The 15057-nt window shown below is 36.8% G+C and overlaps 1 protein-coding gene across 1 annotated transcript in view; it reads right to left on the reverse strand.

The window, feature by feature from the left end:
- Positions 1 to 1766: 1766 nt before the first annotated feature.
- The window catches only part of LOC149217680 (crocetin glucosyltransferase 3-like), a 34531-nt gene continuing 21240 nt past the window's right edge, over positions 1767 to 15057 (reverse strand). Inside the window, exon 4 of the mRNA XM_089390324.1 lies at positions 1767 to 1838. Within this exon, the coding sequence (XP_089246450.1) occupies positions 1767 to 1838 (72 nt within the window). The remainder of the gene's footprint in view (positions 1839 to 15057) is intronic.

Raw genomic sequence — 15057 nt, forward strand, 5'->3', positions numbered from 1 at the left:
CCAGAGATTTTACACACACAATGCCTCAACACATCAAATCTCTCTAACCTCAAGCATGCTTTTCAAAAACTTTGAGAGATTTACCTAAGCAGTGACAACCGCAATCAGTAACAACCTTTCAAATACTCATGAGTAAACACAAACCTTTAGGGTCTTCTGACATCTTGACATTTTGATGTTGCCTCAAAATTCATCATAGTAGGACTTCGAGGCTTTCCCAAACAAATCTTGACAAATGTTTACTCAATCATTCAGTTTCCTTTCCTACTTCATATACAACAAGCAAATCTAGCTTTCTTTCTTTCAGTGACACCTCTATATGCATTTTGCAATTTCTTCTTCAATGTATCCATCATGACTATAATATGCCCTCCATCTCAACTCGAGACATATACTCTTTTCTTTATCTAGGCTTCCTCTTAACTTAGGGAGATCGACTTTTTTTCATAATATCAGAGAATCTTTCATGGCTTCCATCTTTCTTAATCATCATTCATATAACTTCTTTCATCATGCTTATCAAATCAACTTTACTTACGAACATCTTCAACATTTTGAAGATTATGTACCTGCACAACTTAAATAGCAAGTACAACCAAATACATATATAGAAACATGAACTTAATTATATTAAAATCATATAATAATGGAAGCATTCGACTTTAGACATCAAACACCTAAACTTAGTTAGGTTCATAAACAACAAGAGATACATGCTTTAAACTTCAATTTCTTGCATGGGTTAGGTTATACCCCTATATCACATCACTAGCTCAATCAAGATATTAGTCTCACTATATCTAGGGCCTCAATATTTCTTCCAGAGATATGACATACTCTACTATAATATAGTGCAAAACCTTATAAGCAATTCAATCAAGTATAATGCATCCAACAACTTTAGAATTCATATGTTAGACTTCTACTAGGATTTAATGCAAAACCTAGATTCCAGATACTAACAATCAATCACGACACAATCTAATGTTTCAACTAAATGATCAACTTCTACTAGAGTTTGTTGTAACCCTAGATACATCATGTTGGAAATAACATCATCACATCATATCCTAGAACATCAAACTTCCACTAGGGCTTAGTTACAAACCCTAGAACTTATCAACAAGTAGGTTAGCACAAATACATATCTAAGATAATCATGCACAAGCATTTCATAAAAATATCCATTAGGTAAGCCCAAGGCACAAATATCAATACATTGAAAGTTAGACATATAACAATCTCAATTAGGATAGGGTTTTGATCAGATAGACAAACATACACCTAGGGTTTCATTCCTAGGAGCTTACATTTGACATAAGGGTTTTACTTATAAACCCTAATTTACCAAAACTTCAAGTTCTAGGAACACATTACCATCCAACCCTAAAGGACTAGGGTTTATAAAACAATAGCAATACTCCAAACATGACATCACCATCAAAACCCCAAACATCAAAAGAATAATATTTTGTAGATTTTATTAGTAACCCTAAGTAGACTAGGGTTTTTCACATTAGCATTGACATACCCTTAGGTTAGGGTTTTATAGAGAACCTATTAGGGTTCCACAAACATAATGATTTTAATGAGGGTAGATTCAATCTAATGATTAATCTCCCAAACAAGAATCTCTATGATTCAAAGGTCCTAGACATAACACTTGTTAGTAATGTAAAGCAGATTCCTTAAAATGAATGAATATACCTTTATCACGAAGAGAAACAAAACTTATAGTTTAAGACATACCTTTGAGTAAGACAAACCTACAAGACATCAATTCCAATGCTTTTTCTTGTGAGATCTTCATAGCCTTTGAGCATATCAACAAGCTTTTCCTAAACAAGGAAAATATAAAAGAAATGTTATTAGCATCTAGTATAAACACATATAGATAAGAAAAGGAAAACCAAATATAAAAGATAATACAAAGAGTAAGATACTTATCTTTGAAAGTGGTGAGGGCTCCCTCTTAATTGAATCTCGAGGATAACTATAACTTTAGCAAAACATTTCAACAATGTCTTTTCGAAGAATGTTAAACCTATAAGTTCTAGAAATCAAAGTACAAAGCAATTTCAAAAACTTAGAGTAGAGGGACTTAGTAGTATAAGTCCTTTATTTCCGATTCTTCAGTTTTGTGCTTTTTTGGAGATCCTTCATCAACAACATTTGCATAGATCCTTTCTCTTCTCTTATTTCTCGGATTCTCAAGACAATCACTTTTATAGTGACCCATCGTGTGATAATTGTAGCATTTAATTTTGGATAGGTATATCTTCCTTATAGGCCCTTTAGACTTCTTGAATGGTCCTTTGTTTTTGTGATGAGCGAAGTAGGTAGTTGAAACTTTTTCTTCTTCATTCTCTTTGTTGCTTACTAGAGAAATCCTAACTTCTTCTTGACTGCAAGCATTCCATAGTTGTTCAAATGTAGGAGTCTCCTTCCAGCTGTTGAGACTTGATGAGAAGGCACTCCATGATGTTGGTAAACCTAGAAGTGCAGTGATTACAAGTTCCTTCTTTGGTACTATCTCATCAATTGCTTGGAGTTCATCTCTTAATCTGGCTATTCTCACAAAGAAAGATGCCACAATGTCTTCCTTTGTCATCTTTATAGATTTTAGTTCATTTTTAAGACTTGCTATTTGACCAAGATTCTTGATAGTGAATAATTTTGATAATGCCTCATACATTTCTTGAGCAGAGTCTATGTTGGATATATAGGGGATGAGGTTATCCTTTATTCCATCTACCATTAGTGTCATGGTCAATATTTCTGTTTCCCTAAACTTTTCCATTTCTGCATCACTTGACTCATTAGTAGGCTTCTTTTCCTTTCTTTTGACTATATCCAAAACTTTATTCTTTTCAAAGATGAGACCTATTCTCTTCTTCCAAGCCCTGTAGTTAGAAGCTCCTTGTAGTTTGTTTTCTCCCTTCATTGAGTTAGGCATTGTCCTTGAAGATGATAGACTTGACTTCTTATATGTTCTTTTTGATGACCCTTATTCAAAGCTTCTTAGAACACCTTATTCTCCTTTCAATAGATCTTTGCGCTGCCTTTTTCCCTTCTTCACTTTAGTTCTAAAATCATGTTAGAAAATCAGAAAGGCAATTTTTTTTTTCTTTACATTGATAATTACTTGAGATATTCTTATGTTTTCTTATGTTCCTCTCTTATCTTTAGTTCATCAAGCAATTACCAAAACAATAGCACAAGGATCACAAGCACCAAATGTAGGCGGATAGCCAGGGAGAAACCCCTATCTAGGGAAAACCTAGTCAACAACTCTTCCTTAATAACTTCACAAGATTTTCAAGACTCTTGACCAAGACACAGACTTTCTCCGCACCAAGTCAACCTTTTCTTCTTTCTGTAGATTATAACCCTTTCAATAATAACTTCGACCTAGCAGTAACAACTTGTAGTAGCAACAAAACTTCGATCCAACGACAACTTCGACCCAACAGTTAGTCCAACAACAACTTCGATCCAACAGTTAGCCCAACAACAACTTCGACCCAACAATATCTTCGTCCTTCCAGCAAATATCCCAGTAAATCCACACAAGTGAGAGAGAGACAAACCCAGAAACTTTGATCTTCCTTCTTCCAATAACTTCACACTTTTTCTGCTATTCCTCTTAGATATCGAACTTGTGAGTGAGATGCTCCAAATGAATTCGAATTGCTTCAATATATAGGCTTTTGGTGAGGTCAAATTACTCTGTTTGAGGCCGACTTGATCTCCTTGAGGCCGACTTGGTGTGGAGGTGACAAATACCTTATTTGACTCAATAATAAATCTTTTTACATGATTCAAAAGCCCAAGAAGGGTCTCTTTAAATGGACAATGACTCTAATGACTCAGAATAAATCCTAGAAGTCCTCAATGGAGACTTTGAACTAAAACATGATGACCCAAGCATGAAATCCATGCTTTAATAAGTCACAATAATAATAATAATAAAATTATTTTTCTTTCTTTTGATAAATACATTCAAATATAGTTTATGAAGACCAAACCTAGTTACATTCTTCAACAACTTGCTGCTGACTTTGCATGTACCTGATGGGGGTCTTTCTCGGGTTATAATGTCTCTTGTTGATTTACCTCATTGCTGAGATTTGGGGGATTTCTTCTTTAAAGATCGTATAATGTTCTCACTTAGCACTTTTCCATCATCTTGATTTGCGGCTATTTTTCTTAGATTCGATCTTCCCTGCTTTGAGACAATTTTTGAAGGAATGCCATCTTTTGTAGCAAGCTCTACAACGGAAAGTCTTATTTTCACAATCCAGGTTTTGCACCCATAGATAATTTGGACCTATCAGATTGATTTATGCAGGAAATCCTTTGCTAAAGTCCATCTCCACACAAATGCGAGCATATGTGGGTTTCAAGTATTGTTTTGTATCATCACTACGACAATAAAATCTACCTAAATCATTTCCTATAACTTTCATTGAACAAAGATTCCACAGATGCAAAGGAAGAATAAGAATACTTAACCAAATGCGGATGTATAAATTGATGCTGAAAGGGGTTCGAAAAAGGGGACCAGGGTTGCATAGACAACCCTGCACTTCCCCAGAACCATAGACCAGAATCAGATATCAACTCTCGATCTTTATCTTTATCAAAGACTAATACAAAAAACCCTTTGGCCAGAGGATAGATATTTGGCTCATCAGAGATAAGTGGTTTCCATTGCTCTGAAATCTAGGAGTGAAGATCTACTTTGCTTCTTTGAATGCTTCAACCACCAAAGGAACCTCCAATAAAGGGGCTTCGTGAATTAACGACCCTAAGAAAGGAATGTCAGTTGCATAATTTACAATATCATGAAAAGACAAGGGATACACAACATGTCGTGAGCCCACCGGGTTTGAGGAATGAGTGACACTCTTTTTAGCATTTTCTAAAGCAGAGGGCGTATTCAAGCCAACTGACATGAACATAGAGGGCGTATTCAAGCCAATTGACATGAACGCCGAGGGCAAAGCAACACATTTTGCAGCGAGATTGTTTGTAGTAGAGGACAAAAACGAGGCTACACCATGGAGAAGGGCGGGCTCATCTCCTAATTGAGGGCGAGGACTTAACAATTCCAGTTGTCATTGAAGGAAACACTAAGGATAGGAGCATAACAAAGGATGGAGACATAAAAGAGATCGAGTTTCCAATTGCCATGGATGTCAGTAAATCCACCATCTGCAAATCGCTGTGAGAGGAAGGAAAAACAACTAGCTAAGGATGAACCCTAGCCGCTATAATAGAGAAATCTGGCTCTACTATTTTTTGAAAGACAATTTCATTCTTATAATTTAATTATTTAACCTACACCTAATTAATTTATAAACAAAAATACTTATATACATATTAGGAATATTTTTTAAATAAAATCATTAAATTTTTATTTTTATTTTTTATTTAATTTATTTCTTATTGCCTAATAAAAGAATAAACCAATAGAATCACAATTGTCTTTATTATTCAACTATCTCCTAAAACTCATTGGTGACCATTCTCGGGGCAACCATGTATGCTAATGGCCAAACAAATCAGACACTAAAGAGGGGATAAACGTGGTAGTGAATCTTACAGCGAAATAAATATGGTAAAAATTGAGATGTAGTTAAATCTTTTAGTTAGTGAGAGAGCTAGAGTAAGGTTTTTGATAATAGGTCAGCGCAAAGATATATTTTAAGAGTTCATAAGAGTCAAAACCAATACAATAATATTTATAGCATAAAGCCATTACAATGATAACTATCAAGGCATTATAGTTCATCATGTCACTAATACAAATTTAAACCTGGGTGTGGAAGATAACAACGATTCTACCCAACTACTTAGAATAACCTCAATTGGAAAAATGTATGCTATTTATCAATAAAACATGAATAAAAATTTAAAAACAATTAATCGTAATCCATGGGTGGGGAAGAAACAATGATTCTACCCAACTACTTTAAATAATCTCAATTGACAAAATGTATACTCTTTATTCATAAAAACATGAATAAAAATTAAAAAAACAATTAAAAATAGATTTGTTTTTAATTCATAAAACATATTTATGATACAATAAAATGATATAAATATTTAAGTATTAATGTTAAAAGTACAAGTTTTTTATGAATTCTCATAGTGTCCAAACACATTGTGGCAAGAATGATTTATAACAACTTTAAAAAATATTAAATAGTAATGTTAAAAGTACAAGTTTTTATGAATTGTCACAATACCCAAACACATTGTGGCAAGAATGAATTATAACAACTTTAAAGTGTTATTGTCCCACAAAATGAGAGCAAGTTAAGTGGTTTAACCAAATTGTTTATCTACCAGAGTGAAAGCTACACGGTAGTTGATATTTATTTATTTGCGAACAAGTTGGATAATCTACTTCAATTATCCTTTGGAAATTGAAAGCAAGTGGTTTTGACACAGTTAATTGACTAGAAGTGAAAGTGAAAGCGTTTTGTTTTCTTTTTATTTTTTGTATTTTTTTCTCAATAGAAAAAAACAATGGTTTTATATTAACATGGATAAAGACTGGTACATTTGTTAGGAATTTGTCCATCTTTACGGCATAAGAAAGATTTAGAAATATAAATCATGTTGTCTACATGCCAAAATAAAATCCTTTCTAGACATGATCCAAAAAAACATCTCAATCTTGTAATGTTTCAAGTGAAAAAAACATTGCAAAAAAAGATTTCTAAAACATCATCCTAACATTTGTATATGATTCAACTTACGAAAGTCACACAATAGAAAAAGAGCAATGATATTACGATAGCGTGATTAGACCTTCCTCATTGATGACATTATCACTTGTGTATTTGAACTTCATGACTCCATATGTCCTCCAAGTCCTTCTTGGACAATTTGTTAGCTTCCAAGTTGACTTCCCTGTATATATGATTTATTGTGAAGTCTGTGAGGGAGCCCAGGATATTTTTGATCGGTTGATCCAACTAGTGAAAGTGGGAGGATCAAAATATGCATGTCCCTGTATTCCTTCAATAAGAGATTTGTATTCTTATGTATGTGGATACTATGTATTTGCTTCTCTTTCGCGAACCGAGTAATCCCCATAATGCAATTATTTCTGCTCTAGTATTGGTGCCTGGTCCTCCATTCCATGAAATATTACACTGAGAGCCTCCATTAGTCTTAAGTAATGCTCCACAACTGCACATGCCCAATTGTGCGGCACCATCAAAGCATCCAGCTGGAATGCAAAAAGTCAGAGGGACTATGCGGTTGTATGTGTTTTTAGGAATATCAGTCTCTTGTGAGAGAGTTGACATCCAAGATAAATACCTGTGGCATATTTGAGATGTATCAACCGACTTTCCACATCAAAAATAAAATGATTTCGGGCTGTCCATATTTCCCATATTATGAAAAGAGGAAACTCCTTATATTTACCATTCCTAGAAAACCATATATTAATACTCTATTCGAAATTAGATGCCCAGCTAAGGGAAGGCTGAGGGCTTGTGGAATATGACATCAAACAAAATGTGTGGATGGGCACATATAGAAAAATGATTACTTGATTCGATAGACTCCCTGCAGAAAATACAATAACCGGGGACCCGAGAAACCTCTCTTCAAGAGGTAGAACATGTAAGAATGTTTTTTCCACACAAAGCCAGGAAAATAGAATATTTTTTAAGGGGATACACAACTTCCATATCTTATAGAACCAAGATGTATGTTGTAAATCTAAACTCTGCCTTATGTAGAATAGGTATGAATCAACCACAATAGGAGCTTGTTTATGTAATCTCCCATTCCATGTGATGTTGTATCCTTGTTAACTGAAATAGAGGCATGTTTGATTAACGCTAGTAGTATAACCTTGCCATTCAATTGCACTTTGTCCCTCTAGTCCCATATTTGTTGCCACTTTCCATATAGGGCATCCCTCATGCCACCCGCTTTATTGCTTGATATAGGAATATGTATCCTCTTTTATGTATGATGTTCAAAGTATGTCCATGTATATTCCTATCACAACTCATACCTTTTATGTTGTCTGTCCCAATCAATATTTCCTGCCATTAACAAAATCCCAAGCCATCCTCCTATGCCACCAATGGAGTATTTTAATGAAGCTCCTCCATATCATTGATCCTTTTGTTTTGATGGGATTATTATCTATGTACAACTTCTCAATATCAAAATTTCTCATATATTTTTCCCTAATGATAACATGCTAGACCCCCTGTCCATTCATGGCCCTCCAGAAAGATTTAATCAACAATGTATATCCAAAAGTTTTTATGTTCTCAAACCCCCAACCACCGAATTCCTTTGGAATAGACAAATCGGCCCACCTACAAAGATGATAATTTGTAGTAGTTCCCACCCCAAACCAGAGGAAGATGGTTATGATAAACTTAATATTTGAGGCAATGGAAGAAGGGATCATGAATAAGTGTGCCCAAAATATAGATATATGTTGCAATAACCGTTTGAACAAGAATATATTTTCCACCTAAAGTGAGAAATCTATGTGCCATGTTGTTCAATTTCCTCTTATATTTGTCAACCATCCATATTTGATTATGTAGTTATTGGGCTTGAGCTTATAACCTAGGTAGGTGATTCCTTCCATTGGGGCTATCTGAACACCGAATATGCCTGCAATGTATTCAATGTCCAATGGTCTCCAGAAGAGAAATATAGCATAGATTTGTTACCATTTGCAAGGACCCTGGAGGCCGCTCCATATCTGAGAAATATACAGTGCAATGCAGACCACTAAGATCTAGATATAATGCCAAAGGTTAGTATATCATCAACAAAAAACAAGTGAGTGATGTTGACCTGTCTAGATATATGTAAACCCTGAAATAGACTACGAGATCGTGCCTCTTTGATTCTAAAACTAAGACCATCCATAAAAAGAATAAAGATTAAGGGGGAAAGAGAACACCACTGTCTAAGTCCTCTGCCCACCCCGAAAAAGGGTGGAGGGAAGACCATTGTTCAGAACAAAAAAACAAAATGAAGTAATACAGGCCATTATCCACTCCACATTATGAGACCGAAGACCAATCTTATAGAGAATGAGCCTAATATATGACCAATCCACACTATCATATGCCTTGTGTAGGTCGATTTTCATCACCACCGCCTCCTTCTTACATGAATGGATAAAATGGATATATTCTTGTGATGTTGCAATTGCATCATGAATCTAGAGATCATTTAAAAAACAAAATTGTTCTAGAGATATATGCAAAGATAATACCTTATTGATGCGCATTGCAATGATACTTTAGAAATAAGCTTGTAAAGAATGTTGCATAGTGAGATAGGTTTGTAGTCCCATAAATTTTTAGGGGAATATGACTTCGGGATGAGAGCTAAAAATGTTGAATTTATGGCACCAATAATCTTACCGACCGAGTCCTAGCCTTTTGCACAATCTCCATGAGATTTTTTCCCATCAGTTCGAAAAAGTGTATGAAAAACTCCACTATCTATCCATATGGTCCCGGGCTTTTGTCTTTGCAAAAGACTCAAGTACCAAAGATATTTCCTCTATATTAAACAGGCGGTAAATATCCTCATTTGCATTATCATCAAACTTTTTTAGATACAATTCCAATGCCATATCTGATCCTCGTAATCCACATCTTCCTCGGCCTTATAGAACTGTTCGAAAACGAAAATTTCACAGCCTCGACTTGTATCTCAGAGTAGTGTGTTTTGATTCCCTCCATCCGACGAATAAATGTTCCAAATAGCGTTAATATGTTTTCCAATGATTAGTGAACCTGTGAAAAACTTAGTGTTACAGTCTCCCTCACATAACCATATCACTCTGCTCTTTGAACTTCCTCCAGTTTGCATTCCTGAATGTTAGGATCTCATTCTTCCCGTCTTCTAGCAATTTTAGATGATCCAAATTCCTCCTCGAGTTGGATCTTTTTTCCAAAGGCTCTGCCAAAACTAGACATGTCACAAGTGATCTTCTGTAATTTCGATATCAACCCTTGTTTTTTAATTCTTTCCTATGTCCTTGTTCGAATTTTTATGATGTTGATATTTTTCATAATGGTCTACATGGCAGATACATCCCACAGGCATTCATCTATGTCCAAGAGGACTTCACCAACACATTATAATATTTATCTTCAAGCCAAACTCCATAGAATTTGAAGGGTAATCCTCGACAGATATTCTCCATCCTCCACTGGAGAATAATGGGCAGATGATCATATATGTATGTATTGTATACACTAGACTTCAAATTACCGAGGCTCTCTATCAGATTTTCTTATACCAAGGATCGGTCCAGAGGCTACCCAACATGTTCTTCACCCACTCTTTGATTATTCGATGTGGGGGTAAGCGGGCAAGGGCATATGTCCACCAAATTATGATTAGCAAAAATATTGTATAGACGATCCACAAGTGGATCTAGCCTATTGTTCTTTCCCCAAGATTCTTGTGCCATGAGAGTGACATTCAAATCACCAGCAATGATAAATCCACTGATCTTAATAAGATTGCATTGTTGAATCTGGTCTGAGAAAGCTGAACAATTATGACATGGAGCATATATATTAAGCAGATGTATATGACAAGGTGTTCCTATGATATGTCTAGACAAAAGGATGCCTGCAAAAAAACTAAAAGCATGAAAATATGCTCGGTGAGGATCCCACATGGCTATAAGACCACTCGAAGAACTAGAAGAAATAACTCCAACAATGTGCCGCGAAGGGAAAATTGCTCTGAAATAAGAAATGGCATGAGACGAATCAACATGAGTTTCTTGAACGAGAACAATAAAAGGTCAAGAGTCCCGAATCACATGTCAAATACTCAATAGTTTGGAGTGGTTTCCCGAACCCCGAATATTCATAGAAAGGATATTCAACATGGAGTCCCCTGAGCGGGCTTCACAACTCTAAGCACCTATGAATCAGAAGAAGATATGATGGGAACACCAAATAATCCAGCGGAGTCATCAAAAAGAGCAAGTCGTGAAGCTAGATGACCACGAAAATGTCTCCTACCTTTTTTTCGGGTCTTTCTAGCTGTGATATTCATAGCGGATCCTAGGCTGATGTGAGGAGAAGAAGCGGGGGTACCATGCTTAAGAATGGTCAAAGTCTTCAGCTCCATGGCTAAGTTGAGAACAAGGAAATCGATATCACTTCCGACTGTGTTATGAGGAGAAGAAATCAGATCTAGGTCGTCAGGGCACAAAGGGGGCAGGGAAAGGGAAAATTCTAATGGAGGCATAGAGGGCGAGGTATCAGGAGCATGGGAAGGTAAAGGGTCGCAAGTATGGGGATTCGTCGATATGGAATAATTCAGAGGAAGATTGTTCAAAGAGGGGGGAAATACATCAAGAATGGGGGAATCACAACACAAGACCATAGGACCATTCGATATTCCAGCTAATGTTGTAAGAGGAGGGGGATTCTCAAAAGTCGGAACATCAGCCACTCCCACTAGGGATGGAGATGGAGAAGAAATGTTCAGAGAAGAGAATGAGACAATAATCTGATGAGAATCAAGTTGAGCATAAGAGTTACCTTTTTCTACAGTGTCAATATCAACTATATCCATATGTCGTGGCTTATCCGAACAAGTAAAGCGTCCCTGATAAGATCTTCTCCTGTTAGGGCATATATTCATCAAATGGTCAGTATGATGACATAAAAGGCACCTGAAGGGTATGCCCCAATAATCCAATCTTTGATGAATCCGCAATGGACCCTAAGCAAAATCGAAATTTTCAGGGAGACCCCTAGAGAATCTAACCTCTACCAAAATCCAGGCCACTTGCTTGTCTCGTGCACCCATCACCCTCGGATTGAGATATATGAAATGACCAATGGAATTACCTATCTCCATCAATGTCGTCCGAGTCCAAAATTCCAATGGAAGCCCCGATAGTTTTACCCATACTATGTGGTTCTAGGCATATCAAGAAGGGGATTGAAGCCGATATACCACTTGTGTAATTGCAAGAAGCTCCTTCCCCTAACTCAAGGGATATTCAAATTTTTCTCATCGTCGTCCATGTGCAAGAAATGCATATTGAACCAAGCATTCATAAGGATATTGACCTTCAGTGAATATCCTAACAATAGAGCCCAACACTTCTTAACCCAGCTTTTCATATCCAACTCAGAAGGCTCAGAGAATATCCATTTGCCCACAAGGGCGTGTTACACAATTTTTTTTCACACCTCCTGCACTTCCCTGTGACACCCTGAAGTTCCCAAAACATGACCATCATGCAGTGTACTTATTCAGATATGCAACTTATATCCTCCCTAGAACATTGATTGGAAAATGCCTTGAGATTTCCCCTGAAAAAATAGCTATAAAACCCTAATTTTGATACCTATCACTCTTATGAAGTAAAAAACCGCAATGATCGCATGTTGCACTATACTTGACCCACGATGGCATTGCTCTGTTTACTTGTATACTCGCGATGATCCCAAAAAGGCAATTTTCCCAAAGAGGATGAGAAGCTTCGTGATCTAGAAGCTTCCAGAGCGGCGAGCTGGAGGTTGTTCGGCGTAGATGAGGTCAAATTATCCCAACTTGGCCTCTTGGTCTTATCCCTATGAGCTACCTCCTTGAGATGAGGGCCTAATCCTATCTTTGGAGAGGTCCTAACTCCCTTTCCCAACCTATAAATTCATCCTCTCCCATTCCCAAATGGTTGGTTAGGTTAGAGGTTGGTTAGTCTATGTCTATTTGCACCCTTATGCTAAGCTTGTGCCTAGAGGCTATTCATTAGACTTGGAGAAGGAGTGCTTGGAGAGTTTTTGGCTTGGACTTCGAATACCACTCAAGGAGAGCCTTTCAACATCAAGGCTTTGGTTGTAATCTTCCCTTTATTTCCTAATAATATACAACTGTTGGTTCATCTTCCCAAAATATATATGTCATGTATTATTTGGTTTGACATTCCTTGATCAATTAAGTAGGTTGTTATTGGATTTGCTATTAGTTTTGGCATGCTTTGTTGTTCCTCTATCACTTGTGTAGGTACATAAACACTGAGAGAAGCAAGAACAAGTCCGTGACACAAGCGATTCGAGGCCCTCAACAAAGGAAACCAGAATAGCATCAGAACGAGGTAGGCTATCTCTTTCGTTCTTCTTTTCAATTATAACCTAGGAAGATGTCTAGTTGATTGTTACTTCAGTCGCTAGACCCACTCATTGGGGTAGAAGGATCATCTCTGTCCATAGAGAGGATTAACCTTGACAACAGGTCGCACTTATGCACACTGGTGACCTTGTCCCTAAGGACGTTGTATCCAAAACTAAGTAATTTGATCTCAAAATTAAGGGGTATAGCTTTACAATCCTTCCTTCGAGCTCTTCTGTGACGTGAACATGCAAGATTAGGATGGGAAATGTTTTTGACATTATGTGTCACCGGGACAGAAGGGTTCTCCACCGGATGTTCATGCGCATTCAACATGCCCGTCAAATACTTTGTGCGTGGAAATTTGGTCCAAGCCTGTTCATCCTCCACAGTGGCTCGTATGAAAGCCTCATGTGCCTCCATGTCAGAGTCTAGGAAAGTCAAGTAATGATCCATGTGGGGATACAGAGTTAGAATATTTAAATTGAAGAGATCAACTTTGCACCAAACAAATGACCTCACATCCAGGAAAATTAATGTAGAGAGTACACACCAACGGGAAAATTATCCAAGGAAATCCAGCAAGAAAGAGAGGATTTCTCGGGGAAGTAAAAGATGTCGTGCCACAACCATCTACGACTTCCTGCAAAACCCAACTACTACCCACACTAGAGAGAAAATTTAATGAAAAGGAGAAACCTAGAAGGAATGACAACACAGGGACTCTGGTGAGATGCTATAGGAAAAACAAATACCGATCAATACAACTGATCTCACCCCCAAGAGATCCAAGCCAGAGATTCGACCAAGAGTGAGAATTTTGTATATGACACGAACATTTACTGCCTACGTCTCTCCAGAAGAAGAAATAATCAGATATAGAAACCAAAAATGGAAAAGTCCAGAAAGAGTCTGAAAGTCTCTAGTATATTCTTCGAAAAGTGAGGGGATACAAGATTTACACCACTGGAAAAAAAACTCTGATGATCGACAAAAAGACAATTGTGGCCACCACCTTTTAACACAATTGTCGATCGAAGTAGAGTCGTAGATTGTAACAGAGAAGATCCACTATCAAAACCTTCAAGCAACCATAACGAAATTAAATTAACAACAACACCATCACCCTAAACTAGCAAGTCCACCATATGGGCACCACCACACCTCAACACCAACAAGAACAAAAGAATAACAACGACTCCCAAAATCAAACAACAACGATGTCAATTGGAGAGGAACCTCATGTAATTTTTGAATATGTATAAGCCCATAAAATATGCACTTAACCACCTCATCACCATCCTCTCACCATATTATATGAAGATACATTTCGAGAATAATCACAGTGACATCAACTCCTATTCTAAAATGTGGTCCTCTAAGTCCTCCAAAAACAATATATATACTACTTCAACTACTATAACCTCAGGAGAAATATGCACACAGTCCACAAATACCAAACCAACATAAGTTGCAGCTCCACCAACAACAACCGCAGGTCCACCTTATGCTACCTCCCCTGCAACACCAGATAGATTGAAAAATATGAACCAAGAGATGTCACAACTACCCTAATATTGAGAATAACAAGGACACCAGATGCTACAAATATCCAAAGGATGGGATTCTATATGTTGGACAAGAGGAAGATTCGAGGTCACAACTTCCAGAGAGAGGGAAGAGGTCAGACAACAAGGGAAAATAAACATATCCAAATGTAAAGAATTCAAGGAGTTTTCATACCAGAGCAATCGACAACAACCTGATGGTAAGCATGGTAGCCAAAAAAAGAATACATATAAGTTCAAGTAGTGCAAAGTATGACTCTTCCTCACCAGAAGTGAAACATGCCATACTCCAGAACAAGTCTACAACTTCTTTACTGTGCCAACCTAG

Source organism: Pinus tabuliformis, chromosome 1_1, assembly GCF_031772625.1.
Source record: "Pinus tabuliformis cultivar Carrire ecotype Pingquan chromosome 1_1, CPIR1, whole genome shotgun sequence".
In the NCBI taxonomy this organism is placed as follows: domain Eukaryota; kingdom Viridiplantae; phylum Streptophyta; class Pinopsida; order Pinales; family Pinaceae; genus Pinus; species Pinus tabuliformis.